Source organism: Dromiciops gliroides, chromosome 2 (assembly GCF_019393635.1).
Source record: "Dromiciops gliroides isolate mDroGli1 chromosome 2, mDroGli1.pri, whole genome shotgun sequence".
In the NCBI taxonomy this organism is placed as follows: Eukaryota; Metazoa; Chordata; class Mammalia; order Microbiotheria; family Microbiotheriidae; genus Dromiciops; species Dromiciops gliroides.
The window spans coordinates 114,925,855-114,941,416 of NC_057862.1; the positions used below are offsets into that span (position 1 = coordinate 114,925,855).

The 15,562-nt window shown below is 38.1% G+C and overlaps 1 protein-coding gene across 1 annotated transcript in view; it reads left to right on the forward strand.

Moving 5' to 3' along the window:
- Nucleotides 1–15,562, forward strand: part of ADAMTSL3 (ADAMTS like 3) — a 584,778-nt gene that overhangs the window by 259,109 nt on the left and 310,107 nt on the right. The window contains exon 4 of the mRNA XM_043989606.1: nucleotides 938–1,065. Within this exon, the coding sequence (XP_043845541.1) occupies nucleotides 938–1,065 (128 nt within the window). The remainder of the gene's footprint in view (nucleotides 1–937; nucleotides 1,066–15,562) is intronic.

A 15,562-nucleotide genomic window follows, 5' to 3' on the forward strand; every position in this document is an offset into this window, starting at 1 on the left:
TCTCTTATGACTATAAATTGCACAGCCTGCATTGGTAGCATTAGTTTCTCACTCTACATTTCTTCCTTATTGCTGAAACCACAGTCTAGCCCCATCCCTCTATTGCCTATCCCTCTGTCCCTAACATCTACACCAGGAAGGCAGAAAGTACTTCATTTGAGAGAGGACATAGATCACAGATTAGAATTGGCAGAGAACTCAAAGTCATCTAGTTCTGACATTTGGGGAAACTGAAATGCACAGAGCCTAAGTGACTTATCTATGGTCACACAGCTAGTAAAGTACAGAACCAGATCTTGAACCAGACCCTCTGAACCTCCAACTCTTTCCACTGCCTTTACTCCCCCCTTCCCAATTCCATCTGAAATAATTAAATTGAAACACATCTTGGAGTTTAAAGGGGTAAACTTCAGTTGTCTGGAAAATTAATTCATGTGGAATTTCCATCCCTTGTGGAGATGGAAAAATGAAGTGTTACTATGTTTTGTTTGGGTCTAGTGTTTTCTCCCTGGGGACTATATGTTTGAAATGACAATGTAAATCACTAGGTAGCAAAGTTTTACGATGTCCCTTATTAAAATCCATTTTACAAAAAGCTCCGAGGAACATATTTCTTCTGTTAAATGAGATGCACCTATAACACCTCTTTTTTTCTTCTTTTCCTCAGAGATATGTTCTAAGTGAAAATAATTTGACCTTATTCAAACTATACTACTCATCGCTAGAACGCCCCAAGGTTTTGATAGTTATTCTCTGCCGTCATGCTCTCATGAGAAAATAATAATTTTTAAAGTTAAACATTTCAAAGATGTTTCACTTCCTTTGGATACCCAGAGGAAAAGATGGGAAGGGCGGGGAGGACCCAGAAGACTTGAACACATTTACAGAAATCTTACATTATATTCCTTGTACTTTTTTTTCTTTGCCCTATTTGTAGACATCAAGAATCACACGGTCAGATGAAGATAAAGATGGTGGTTGGGATGCCTGGGGTGCTTGGAGTGATTGTTCCCGGACCTGTGGTGGAGGAGCATCCTACTCTCTGAGGAGATGCTTGAATGGAAGGTCAGTACCAGGAATGAAGTTTCTTGCACATATAACAGCAGTATCTTGGAAGCACATTAGCATATAGTACAAAACCAAGGATTATAACCATATAAAATCCAGTGTGTCAGGCCCATCTGAAGGTATGTGTAATTATGATGTAATTCAACAGATAGTCATTTAGTGTCTACTGTGTGCAAGACACTGTGCTGGGTGCTACAAAATGGAAAGACTTAGGAGTTTTCTAGTCTAGTAGAGAGAAAAAGATATTACCTACATAACTAAAACAAAAAATTAAATATAAAAGCTGAGAGTGAGGCATAGTGTTACACTTGGAATCAGGAAGACTTGAGCTCAAGTTTCTTTCAAGGTCTATTTGGATGGGCAATGATTTAGAATCTCAACCTGTGTGTCCTTACCTGTAAAAGATGGAAATTTATCCCCATACTAGGTTGTGAGGGCAGGTAGGTGGCACAGTGAATAGAGTGGTGGGTCTGGAGTCAGGAGAACCTGAGTTCAAATCCAGCCTCAGGTATTTATTAGATGTATAACCCTGGGCAAGTCACTTAACCCACCTTGCCTCAGTTTCCTCATCTATAAAATGAGCTGGAGAAGGAAATGGCAAACTACTCCAGTATCTCTGCCAAGAAAATCCCAAATGGGGTCATGAAGAGTTGGACATGACTGAAATGACTGAAGAACAATAGTTAACAAAGCACTTTCCTCATACCAAAATAATAAAATTAGTGTTACAATGATTATTCTCCCTTCCCACATTTTACTGATAAAAAACCAGGTAAAATAAAGCTACATTTATAGTATGTTTCGGGTGACCTTGAGTGACAGACTAAGGGATTTGGACTTTATTCAATAGGTAAGTGTGGAGCCAATGAAAGGGTTGGAGCAGAGGAGCAGCATATTAAGATTATTACTTTGGCATTATTGCATAGGATGTATTGGAATGGAGAACTTCTGAGGTGGGGATAGTGAACCATGAGGTAATGATATGTATTTAAATGAGATCTGAATCCAATACCCTGTGGCATTTGTCTGTCCTTTTACAGCATCCCCAGGAAGCAAGCAATGCTATGATGAAATTGAGGTACAGAATACTGAATTGACCTGCCAAAGTAGATGATGGTGTTAGTTGGGAATTCGGGATTAGAACCCAAGTTTCCTGAGTCTTCTTCTTGGGTTCTATCCATTGGAATTAATTTCCTATTAAAATACTATGAGTGACCCATTTATTGGAACAGAATACACTCAAGGTTTGCCAGAGAGAAATTAACAAGATTGCTTTTCCAACTTTTTTTTAGTATATTAGAAAATGAAAGTCCTTAAAAATAACTCTAGAATGTGTATATGTAAACTTTTTAAATCTCTGAATTAAAAATTAGATTATATTTGCAAAATATTAAGAATTGACTCAAGTTTTTATGAATTCTTAACTAGGCATTTTTTCAAATCCTATAAAAACATTAAAAAGAAATTTTGAAGAGAGACAAATATAATTTCATGCTCTGTGGATTTATTTTCATAAGGTTAATGTTTCAGACATGTATGTAATGGAGGGGGATGATTGGCATTGCTAATTATTTCAGAGACAATGAAGAAGACAAAGATTAGCAAGCATCACTGGATTTGATTAGAGGAGAGAGACAGAGAGAGAAAGAAGAGGGAGGGAGAGGGAGAGGAAAAGGGAGCTGAAATGGGAATCAGAATGCAAAGGGTTAAAAAGGGAATGCATGATGAGGAAGTAGAGGCAGCTGAAGAGATTCCAGCTATGATACCCTTGATACTTGGAGTGGGTGGGACCAGTGTGCTCTGTCTGAAGGAAGCCCACAAACCACCTGAACCTTTCAAAGGAGACAATTAAATCTGCATTTTTATTGAATAGAATGCATGTAGTAGAAAAGAACTTTGAGCAACATGTGGGGAGGGTGTGTGTGTGTGTGTGTGTGTGTGTGTGTGTGTGTGTGTGTGTGTGTGTGTGTGTGTGTGTGTGTGTGTTTAGACCTGGGTTCTAGTTCTGGTTCTCCCTGGCTCATTTCACGTCACTGAGACTCAGTTTCCAAAAGCATAAAGTGATGAGGCTGATTAGGCAAACTTTAAAGTCCCTTCCAGCTCTAATATTTGATGTTTCTGTGACCCTCATTCACCAGCTCTGCCTAACTTGACCCATGCTTCTCATCCATATACCCTCAGCCCCCTTTGAACTGTCTACTTCAACTCATTATCTTTTTGGTTCCAAGTTTACAATTACATTGACTTTTGACTCTGGTATTTGGTTATACTTGTCTTCCTTATCAGAAAGGGAGAAAGTAGTGTGGTCCACTGGACACAGGGTCTGAAGAACTGTGTTCAAATCCCTGTTCTGCCACTTGCTCCCTCTGTGACCTGGGGCAAATCATTGAACCCCACCGCCACTCTTCACCACCTCACTTCTTCATCTGTAAAAGGAATGTGAACTAGACAACCTCTGAGGTCCATCTACCTCTAAGTCTCTGAGTCTGTGTGATACAAAGCCACTTACAAGAAGCCTTTCCTGATCCCCATTAATGCTAGTGCCTGCTCTCTGTTGATTATCTCCAGTTTCTCATACAAACTTTTTTGGGGTACATAGTTTTGGGGGTTTGGGTTTTTTTTGTTGGTACAGAGCTGTTTGCAGGTTGTCTTTCCCATTAGACAATGAGCTCCTTGAGAGCAAGGACTACTTTTCACCTTTCTTTGTATCGCCAGCACTTACTTGGGTGCCTGGCACATAGTAGGTGCTTAGTAAGTGCTTATTGATTGATTGCTCTACTGCCAAATAATGAAGCCTGCCTTCTGAAATGCTTTGCTTCCTCTATGATTTCCACACTTCCTGGACCATCTGGGCTAATCTCTCTGTGTGTTCCAGTTAGTTGGGCTCCACTGCTCTCTGCTGGTTTCCATAGTGTTTGCAGGGCAAGTTAACTCTTGCTGTTGGCTGAGAATCCCAATAAAAATCATTTACTTAAAAAGTTTAGCAATAAAAGGAAGTGGGAAGGTGGTAAGAAAGAGACAGCAGTCAAGGGGAGGTCATTTTAAGATAGGGGAAATCTGAGTGTATTTGTAAGTGGAAATGCGCCAGTGAACAGGAAGAGCCAGAAGCTTAGAGAGGGAATAAGGAAGGGAGCAAGGTCCTGAATGATGCAGCAGAGAGATGAACAAGAACACAGGTGGAAGAATTCTTCTTAGGAAGGAGAAGAGATGCTTCTCTTTCTCCCCTCTTTGTACTTCGTTTATATACCTTTATCCACTGACAGAGGTTCCAGAGAGAATAGAGGCAGGTGGGCTTTTCCTGAAATAGTGCTTGTGTATGTTTGATGAAAGCTGCCATAAGAATAAATTAGGGACCGTAAATTGCTGCTTTCACCTTATTGTAAGTCAACCAAAATAGATACATTTATGGGTTTGATTTATTAAAAGTTATACTGACTCTATCCAGAATATACTTTTCCTAAGTGCTATATATGCTTCTGGGATTTGATCCAACACCCCTTCCAAACTATTCAAGTAGCTACCCAGCCTTTAAAAGCTAAAAGACCCACTGACTTCCGATACCAGTGACATATCTAGGGGAAAGGTAAGATTTTTGCCTGATGCATAAGTCACTCCCCAATCTCCATTCCCTCCAAACTGTCTAGAAATGGCGCAGTCATATAACTTATTTATCCTTTCCAGTGGCTCATTCACTCTAACTTCATAGGCTTCTGGCAGAAAAGCTCCGGATTGCTAGGACTGGAACTGAAACTTGGATCCTTCAGATTCACATATGGTGAAACCAGTATTTTGGGGTCCTTGCCATGTGCTTAGTCATATAAATTTGGCAAAGCTGTATAGGATGAATTTTGGGATTGATGCACAGAAGCATAAAATATTACAACTGAAAGAGAACTTAAGATAGAAATGATCGATTTTGGTTGTTTACACATGATTAAGTAGGTGCCCAGTGAGGTGAAGTGAGAAACCCTGGGGTCATAGAGCCAATTATCGTAGAGCATTCCTAGATTCTAAGTCCCATGCTTTTCTCACCATACTGGCTCCCTATGCCTGCTTCCATATTCCAGTGGAATGACATGTTTCCCATGGGAAGCCCCGTAGCTCTAGGGCAAATGTTTTTAGAGGGCTACTAGGTGGTGCCATAGTGGATGGAGTACTGGGTCTGGAGTCAGGAAGACTCATCTTCCTGAGTTCAAAACTGGCCTCAGACACTTACTAGGTGTATGACTCTGGACAAGTCACTTCACCTTGTTTGCATCAGTTTCCTCATCTGTAAAATAAGCTGGAGAAGGACATGGCCAACCACTCCAGTATCTTTGCCAAGAAACCCTATGGATAGCATTGACATCCTCTTGTTTATGGAGTCATGAAGAGTTGGACATGACTGATGTTCAGTTGAATGTCAACAACATGTGCCAAGCACCATGCCAGGAACTGGAAACACAGGTATAAAGAATGGAACAACCTCTGCTTACAATGAACTTACATTGTGTTGGAGGAGACAAATACATATAAAAGTGCACAATAGAAATGTAAAATTAAGAAATAAAAATATGTACAAAGTAGTTAAATTCCACGTAGTTTCAGAGGAAGGGAACTAGAAAATGTTGGGATCAGGAAAGGCTTCATGGCAGAAGGTGGAGCCTAGACTTAATCTCAAAGGAAGAGAGAGTTTTGCTAAGGCAGAGATTAGGAGGGAGTTTGTGAGTAAGGGAGAGGAGGGATAGGATGATAGCTTGAGTGTATGGTTGTGTATTGTGAAGGGTTTTTTTAAAAGTTTTTTTAAAGAGTGATGGAAACTTAGGCAAATGATTACCTGTGGTAGAGAAAGAGAAAAGAAATTCAGGAATCTGGAGATTATATATGTATATATATTTAAATTAAGATTATACCTTTCTTCTTTTTTTTAGTGAGGCAATTGGGGTTAAGTGACTTGCCCAAGGTCACACAGCTAGTAAGTGTTAAGTGTCTGAGGCCAGATTTGAACTCAGGTACTCCTGACTCCAGGGCCCGTGCTTTATCCACTGCGCCACCTAGCTGCCCCAAGATTATACCTTTCTAACTACAGTTGACCATTGATATTCCTGCTATGCCCCAAATTTACATATCATATATTTGTTTATATGTACACAAATACATATATGCACACAAATATTAATGAAATGGACACTGATTATTTGCATTAATAAATAATTCTTCTGTTTATTTAATATGTGACTTTCTGGAAGGGATAAGAGAATGATGATTAAAACAGAAACATTTCTAAAACAAAACAAAAAAGAAATGGCAAGGGGCAGCTAGTTGGCGCAGTGAATGAAGGACTGGTCCTGGATTCAGGAGGACCTGAGTTCCAATCCAACCTCAGACACTTGACACTTACTAGCTGTGTGACACTGGGCAAGTCACTTAACCCTCATTGCCCAACAAAAAACAAAACAAAACAGAAACATTTCAAGGGTGTGATAGATAGATGATAGACAGTTTTATACACACACACACACACACACACACACACAAATGAAAAGAGGGCCCAGCATAGAATCAGTCTCGAAGTTAGCCAGGGTTAGCGGGTAAGTGATGGATAGAGATCATCAAGCAAAGGAGTTTGACGAAGAAAAATCAGGAAGGTAGAACTGAGGAGAAAACGGAGTTGGGAGGAGAGGGCTGAGAAAAGACCTTTTTATTTAACAATTAAGGAATCTCTAGTTATCTTGAAGAAAGGTTCGGTGAAATATTAGAGTTAATAGAAAGATTGCAAGGATTTGTGAAGTTAGAGGTGAGGAAGGCAAGCATATAGCTAGCGTTTCTCCCACAATGTAATTTGACTGAAAAGGGGGGTATAGTTTAACAGCTTGAGAATCTGGCATGGTTAAATGAATTTTTTTTAAGTTTGGGAGAAACTTGCAAGTAAATGATGTTGGTTGATTGATTTTGTACATTTGCAAATAATTGAGGATAAATTAATAGATAAGAAGAGATCAAAGACGTTATAGAGGATGATCGAAGGGGCACATTCCCTTAGGTAATGATAGGAGGGAATATAGTCAAATGCATAAGTAAGTTTAGATTTAGAGCTAGAAGAGGTCTTAATAGTGACCTAGTTCACCCTGGTCTTTTTAATGCTTGGAAGATCAAGGCCCAGAAAGGTTAAGTTGTATATCCAAATTCACAGAAGCAACAAATGACAAAGGTGGGATTCAGTTGTAGGTTATCTGACTCAAAATTCAGCGTGCTTTCCATGGCATCATGCCTTGGCAAGAAGAGCCATTTCTTGGTTAGAGACTGTAGCAAAGATGAAGCAAATTGGAGATGTGAAGGTTTTGGTGCGGGTGAGGGAAGGACCAGAAGGAGCACAGAGTGTGTAGAGCAGAGCGAGTTCAAATGTCCCTCCCTCCTTTCTTTCCTTCCTTCCTTCCTTCCTTCCTTCCTTCCTTCCTTCCTTCCTTCCTTCCTTCCTTCCTTCCTTCCTTCCTTCCTTCCTTCCTTCCTTCCTTCCTTCCTTCCTTCCCCAAAAGAGAGAACTAAGAAATTCCTTCTTTCAAGAGAGAAGGGTTAGGAGGCTTGAGGAGATAAGAAGTTTGAAACCACTGCTGCAAAGAATATGAATGGTCAATCCCAAAAGCATAAAAGGATTGTCATATGACAGGGAGTGCCCAGTTGAAATTATATGACATGAATTTGTACCGAATCTGGTCAGCATGGTTGAATAACTCAATTGGAAATAATTTAGGGAATCACCTAATTTAATCATTTAAAAATTTTTTACATGTGAAGAAAGGAAATTGAGGCCCAGAGAGATTAAAATAAAGATAATATTTTGATCTATCTATCTCACACAAGTTATGAGATTATGACATATATAGCCTTAGAATTTACAAAACACATTCATACCAATTACTTATGGACCACTGAAGTAATGTGTGTGAGCATACTTTGTGAATTCTAAAGCAATATAGAAATATATGCTATTATAATGATTAAAACATCTAATATCCAAAACTTATCATTATACTGTGTTAAGATTCCTCTAAAAGGGGCAGCTAGGTGGCACAGTGGATAAAGCACCGGCCCTGGATTCAGGAGGACCTGGGTTCAAATCCGGCCTCAGACACTTCCTAGCTGAGTGATCCTGGGCAAGTCACTTAACCCCAATTGCCTACCCCCCCCCAAAAAAGATTCCTTTGAAAGTGATCCAGCCTCAGACACTTAACACTTACTAGCTGTGTGACCCTGGGCAAGTCACTTAACTCCAATTGCCTCACTTTAAAAAAAAAAACGATCAGAGAATTTGACTCAACAAGTATTTAATAAGTACCTACTGTGTGGCCAGTCTTTGTCCAGCACTACAAGAGTTGTAAAATAATAAGACGCAAATTTACTACTGTCTGAACAGCCTTATTTTTGTTTTCTTTGATTCACTCTAGCACAAATAGGGATTATTAGACCTAGTTGGTATTGGAAAAGTTGGATTTGGAGGGTTTGGAATTATAATATTTATATGTGCTGGAAAAGAACAGGAAATAAAGAACAGAATGGGATGATCAAATGAAGAGAGAAGACACATTACAAAATAAACACAAGTCAAGAGACCTAGATTTATATCCCAGCTCTGTTGTTTACTGCTTGTCATAGCCTCTGTGGGCCTCACTTGCCTCATCTACAAAACTGTGGTTTGGGATTAGATGGATAAGAGTGATTCTAAGTCTGACATTATAAGAATTTTAAGAAATTTGATAGTAGAGGGGTGGTGGATAGAATACAATAGGAATTACCTGTCTAGTTGTTTTGCTTATGTAATATAGATGGGGTATGTTGGGTGTTCATGGAAGACTAATACCTCTAGTATGAGGGATTGCTGAGTCCTTTTTAGGGTTTCTCATCCACCTTTGGTCTTCACCTGTCACTCAACTCTCATCTGTGGCTCCAAGTAGCATGCACAGTGGCCATACTCCAGTAAAACTGTCTTGGGCTAAACTTGAAAAGATGGGCTAAACCAGATTGAGGATAACTGACAGGCCTCCAACTTGTTGGTGAGTTAGTGGAGTGTCTACCCCAAAACATGTGAGGACTTCTCCCATTGGAATGGATGGATGAGAACCGTTTGTTCCAACTGCCATGAAAGTAGATAAATCAGGTGCTATGGGGTGATTAGAGCTTGGTCAGACATCAAAGTCACCAATGTCATCCACTGCATCAGGCCATCACAAATCATCCTGACATTTTCTCGCCACTAGACTCCAGTGACTCTGGAAGAGAGGATGAAGCTGACAGGTTGACGGTGTGACTGGCTTGCTTAAATCCAATTTACACAAAAATCAAGACGTGATATCATCAGTCCTCTTTGAAAATCAAGGACTAACAGGAAACAACACCCCCATATAATAAATATAGCTATCTAACATAGAAAAACAGATCCACCTGTAGTATGGACTTTTATTTAGATATATAAGATCAGAGACTTGGTCACCCTGACTCTGGAGAGTCAGTCTGGACTTGGGAGTCAAAAAGACTTGAGTCTAAGTCTGGTTTCAGGCACTTACTGGCTGTGTGACCCAGCGCAAGTCACTTAACCTCTGTTTGCTTTTAATCCACTGGAAAGAAAATGGCAAACCACTCTAGTATCTTTACCAAGATAACCCATGGACAGTATGGTCACAAAGAGTCAGACATGACTGATCAGCATCACGAGTTAGATATTAATATATTTATAGTACTAGACAGAGAACTGGTTTTAAAATTAAGAAGATATAGGTTCAAATCCCACCTCTCAGACACACTGTGTGAGGCTGGGTAAGTCATTTAGCTTTTCAGATACCCCAGGCAACTCTCTGAAACTATAAACTGCAGGGAAATTTGTCATCTGAATTGGCTGAAGCAGACCTTCACTGGAGGCTATCAATGAAATCACATTTTTTTAATCACATATTTTTGTATGTTTACATGCTCATATTTTAAAAGTTGTTTTTGTTTCTCTGAACTGTGTGACTCTTTTGAAGAGTGGGATCTTACCTAATATTTGGAGAAATAGTTTTGGATCAACAGATTGCCATGGACAAATTGAGGAATGGATTACTCAACATTGAAATAGGCTATTCTCCACCAACACAAACAAAAGCTGTTATCTCCACCTACACTGAGATCTACAAGACTGAAAGGAAGACAGCTTTTTTTCCTTCAATACAGAGAGCAGCAATATATTATGAATTTATTCATTTAACCCCTACTAAAGGGAATATACTTTAGATGTGTAGAATTAATAGCTTAATGTCCAGGCACTGCTTTTGGAGAGTGATCAATCAGTTCCTTATCAGTGGTTGGGTACGGGTACCAGGTCCATCCCCTCTGAATTGCATAAGGCAGAGTGCCCCTTGTGAGTAATTGGTGAGGAAGTTTTTTTTTTAAGTTGTTTTTGTTTGTTTGTTTAATACTTTTTTCAGTCATGTCTGACTCTCCCATGACTTCATTTGGGATTTTCTTGGCAAAGATCCTGGAGTAGTTTGCCATTTCCTTCTCCAGTTCACTTTACAGATGAGAAAACTGAGGCAAACAGGGTTAAATGACTTGCCCAGAGTCACACAACTAGTGGGTGCCTGACACAAGATTTGAACTCAGGGGCCTTCCTGACTCTAGGCCTAGCACTCTATCCACTGAGCCACCCAGCTGCTCCCCTCTTTTTTTTTTCTTTCTTCAGGTAGCTCTTGGATTTAATGTCATCTAAGACACTTTCCAACTCTAAAATCCATGATTCCATGACCTCTTCTTCTAAGGTGAACTCTTCTAAACCTCAGAGTCAAGACAATTACCTATTCCTTCTGAAAGTATATAAAAGCTCTTCAAAAACCATAAAGCATTCTACAAATGGAAGGTATTATCATCATCATTATAAAACAGAAGTGTGGTCTGGTGGTTAGAACAAAGACCAAGAATGAATAGACTTAGGTCCAGTGCCTGGCTTACTCAGAAACATGCTGAAAGCACTTTGGCAAGTCTCCTTGCCTCACTGGGTCTCAGCTTTAGAAAAGGACTCCATGTTGCCTGGGTAGCTTGTTGTATATATTTGCCTAGAATCAGAGACTACTAGAAATAATTGCACAGGATGAGCCCTTAATAAGCTCCAATGCTTAGCTCTCCACCTTTAGATATGGTCATACTTAAATTATTCCAGACCCATTCCACTGTTTAACAACCCTGCCTATAAGTCTGGGAAGTGCTTTGAGATGTTGAAAAGAAACCCAGAGTAGTATCACTTACTTCCTTTGGAAATCTTAAGGCTGCTCTCTATCCCTGAGCAGCCTCAGAGACTTATAAAGCCCTTATAAATCTTGAACCCTTGTGGTCAATCCCTTCTGGAAGAAGGGTACAGCTTGGGAAATTATATTCAAAACAAAGACGCCCTAGAACTTTAGAGAGTATGTGTGTGCCTCTGTTTAAATTCAACATTCGGGGAATTTGGGTAGATATAATTTTCACTTGTTAATTTCTTTGTGAATTGTTATTTTAAAAATTCAATTACATTTAATACCTTTTGGCTAGTTTGTGCTTTGTACAGTAAGCCAGCCAAAAAATCCCTTTCTCTTGAAGAACTTGTAACATGATATTCCAGACAAGTACCAGCAATGAAAAATACAAGGCTTAAGTTAGCTATTATTTTAGAAGTTAATATCTTTTTCTTCTACAAAACATACACTAGATCTTTAATACACTAATATTTGAGTCAAGGTACACTACTAGTATACTAGCAATTGTGAAGTGACTGCTATAAATTGTAGCAGTATAAACTCCAGAGCAATTTTATTAATATTTTTAATGTATTCCCAAGTGGAGACAACATGTGTTTTCTATGCACTGATAAATTTATGGTTTCAAAAGTATTCTCTATCAGGTTATTATGATTGTTGTAATGAGTAGGAAGTACATAGTCGTGAAACAATATTTTCAGATTCTTTTATGCTCTAAGAATCGTTAACTTTCACAGTCATTGGAATGAAATTAAAAATGTGAAGGCAGTACTTTTCTATTTTGGCTACCATGGGTCAAGGGAATTATTTCTAGAGTAAGCTGGCAAATTCCTGTATAGGAAATTTAGGCTCTTATGTCCTTAGCTTTCAAATAACTTGCATTTCATTTTGTGCCTGGTTCATAAAGTGGTTATTTATGTACATGTTAAGAGACTATAGCATAAGCTTGCCATATCAAGTGAGGCCAGCCAAGGGATTTGACTAAGTGTTGAATTTGAAAAAGCCTCTGTTTTAACATAAACAAAATGAAATAGTGAAGAAGAAGAAGTCTTCCAGAAGACTTAGGGGTAGGGAGAAAAGCCCTTTCTATTGGACCAAATTTAAGGGGCTGATAGGAACCCACTGGTGGTTTTTATTGAATAAATTTATCATATGATTTGTTGTATAAGTTTTTTAACTCTACCTTTCTTTGTTAGAGATTGGTATTTTATGATGAAGCATTGTTTTGTAGCTTCAGTCATTCAAATTCAGGACTCGACCTGTTTTATTTTTTCTTTCTAGACTCTTGCTTACAATGGGGACAAACTGCCACTAAGTGGTGATGGTACTTGAATTAGGGTAATGTGCATAAACTTATCTGAGAGAAAAATTAGCACCATCTTCCTTCAAAAAGTAATAAACGATGTTATTCTTTATTAAAGCAACTGAGCTCAAAGCTCTGTAACAACTCTTTGAAGAAAACACTGACAAAATTTAGTACTTTTCTCACTTTTTGCTAGTATGGTACTCCATTCCTTATTCTCATTCATAAAACTTAAGCAGACCACTTTATTGCAAGTTACCATAATTCTATTAATTTAGAATTGGTGAACAAGGGGAAAACCTATAGGTTTTAAAGGAGCTGTAGAATTTCAGCTTAGTAGGGAGTCAAAAGTTCCTGTGTTTCAAAACCATCATGTGACAACAGCTTTCCATTTCTATAGAAAATATCCTTTTCTAACTGTTCTGAACTGATAAGATGAGTTTGATTAGCCTTTTCTCCATTCTTAGCCTTTATTTTTTCTCCAAACACAAGAGACTGAGTATTTAATATTGTTACACATGGATATCTGCTTTCTTTTGAATTGGAAGGGAGAATTTTCAGAAAGAGAGGAAGGAGGAGGAGTAAAAGGAGTAGGAGGAGGAAAAGAAGGAAAAGGAAGAGAAGGAAGAGGAGGAGGAGGAGGAAGAGGAAGAAGAGGATGAAGAAAGGAAGAGGAGAAAAAGAGGAAATTTCGTTATTAAAAGTCTAGCTGTATTCCTTGAAATTTGTATAAAATTGGCGGCTAGGTGGTGCAGTGGATAGAGCACTGGCCCTGGATTCAGGAGGACCTGAGTTCAAATCCAGCCTCAGACATTTGACACTTATTAGCTGTGTGACCCTGGGCAAGTCACTTAACCCCAATTGCCACACACAAACACACACACACACACAAAAGAAATTTGTATAAAATAATTACTTCTAATGCAATTTCAAATGAAGTTACAGCTACTGACTACATCGCCCACTGGATCAAATACAAATTGAAGAAAACTTTAGTTTTTAAAAAACTTTATATATTGATCAGGACACAATATTTTAAAATAATAATTTAAACATTTAATAAGGTTTTAAAGCAGTTCATCCAATGTGGTTTCAATCACAGTTATCGAATAAAAGTAACTAGATTTCTGTGACTTGTTCCCTTATAAGAAGCTGTTTTTACAAAGTATTTTTTGTTGGATGAATGAGATGCCGGTAGCTTCGGCAATGAATGAAGTCCATTTGATACAGATAGATGATACAGATCCTCGCTGAAGGGAACTAAACCCTTTGCTTTCTGGATAGCTATGATACAGTATTTAGAATCAGAAAATTTGGGTTCAAATTCTAAATCTGCTGCTTATTTGGACAGTTAATTTAAACCTTTCTAGATTCTAGTTTCTTCATATGTAAAATGAATAGATCGGCATTCTAAGGTTCTTTCCAGCTCTTCATCCTGTCATCTCTGATCTAGACTGAGGCACAATAAACTTTATTAGATTCAAAATAGCTTGAAATTATATAACACTTTAAGGTTTATAAAGTGCTGTATATAAGTTACTTTATTTGATCTTCATAACAACCCTGTGAGATAGAGGGGCTATTATTATAATCCATTTTAGAGATGAGGAAACCATCCATAGTCACACAGGTTTGGCATTTGAGATTTCTAAGTCCAGCACTCTATCCACCTACAAGATCATTTCTGATTAAAATTATTGAGGCTTTACATTTGGCTTCTGCTCAAGTCAAAGACATAATATGAAGTACAATATATATATATACACACACACACATATATATATGTGCAATGTATGTTGGGATAACATTTTCATTGTTCTAGACAGGTAATGTAAATGAGATGCAGATTTTCAGGTTTAAAATGAAAGAAAAAAATTCTCAGGTTATTTCTATATTATAAATAACGGTTCTGATAATAAATTATGACTCTTAGATTTGTTTGCTTACTTCTTATAGACATTGGAAAGAAAGCGGAGACCAAAGCCCAAGAGATAATTAAGGAAAGGGAATAATAAAGCAGAAAATCTATGAGAATCTGTGACCTAAAAGATCCTAAGAGAAGAAAAGTAAGGAATAGTGAAAACTGGTTTATATATTTTGTTGTTTTTCAGTCATTTCAGTATTTGACTCTTAGTGACCCCATTTGGGGTTTTCTTGGCAAAGATACTGGAGTGGTTTGCCATTTTCTTCTCCAGTTCATTTTACAGATGAGGAAACTGAGGCAAACAGGGTTAAGTGACTTGCCCAGAGTCACACAGTTAGTAAATGTCTGAGGCCAGATTTGAACTCAGGTATCCCTGAAACTCAGGCCAGTTACTTTATCCACTGTACCACCTAGCTGAGCTGGTTTATATATGAACATCTATAAAATAATGAAAGATAGTTATGGTGATATAATCCTTATACATGTAATTAACTTGGTATACCTAAGATACAATGGGGTTAATCTTGAGATAGACTGGATTGTTTTTAGAAATCCTTGAGAACTGTGGGCATTATAATAAAAACCAACTTGTTAATTTAAGAGAGAATTTGCAAGGAAACATATCAAGTTCAAAAAACACCCCAGAGCTTCATTATAACATGTTCCACTATAGCAAGATATTCAACTTAATACATAACCATCTGGAGGCCTATTTAGGGAGTTTTACCAGATGGTTCTTTCAACACTGCTCTCACCTATTGCACAGATTGTCAACATATAGAATAGGTTGGGGAAGGAGGTAGGTAGAGGTCTATATAGGAGTTTATGACTTGAAAATACAGACATATCTTAGAATTTTTATTGTTTTTAATTATTGGATTAATTTGTGAAACCTACTTTATGTTTCTTTGTTTAAAGTAATATTTTGGCATAACCTCGATGTGACAACAGAAAATCTGGAGTTTTTGCCAATAGGAACAAACCATCAAAATCCGACCCTGACACAAACACCACTTTCCTCTTGTAGCC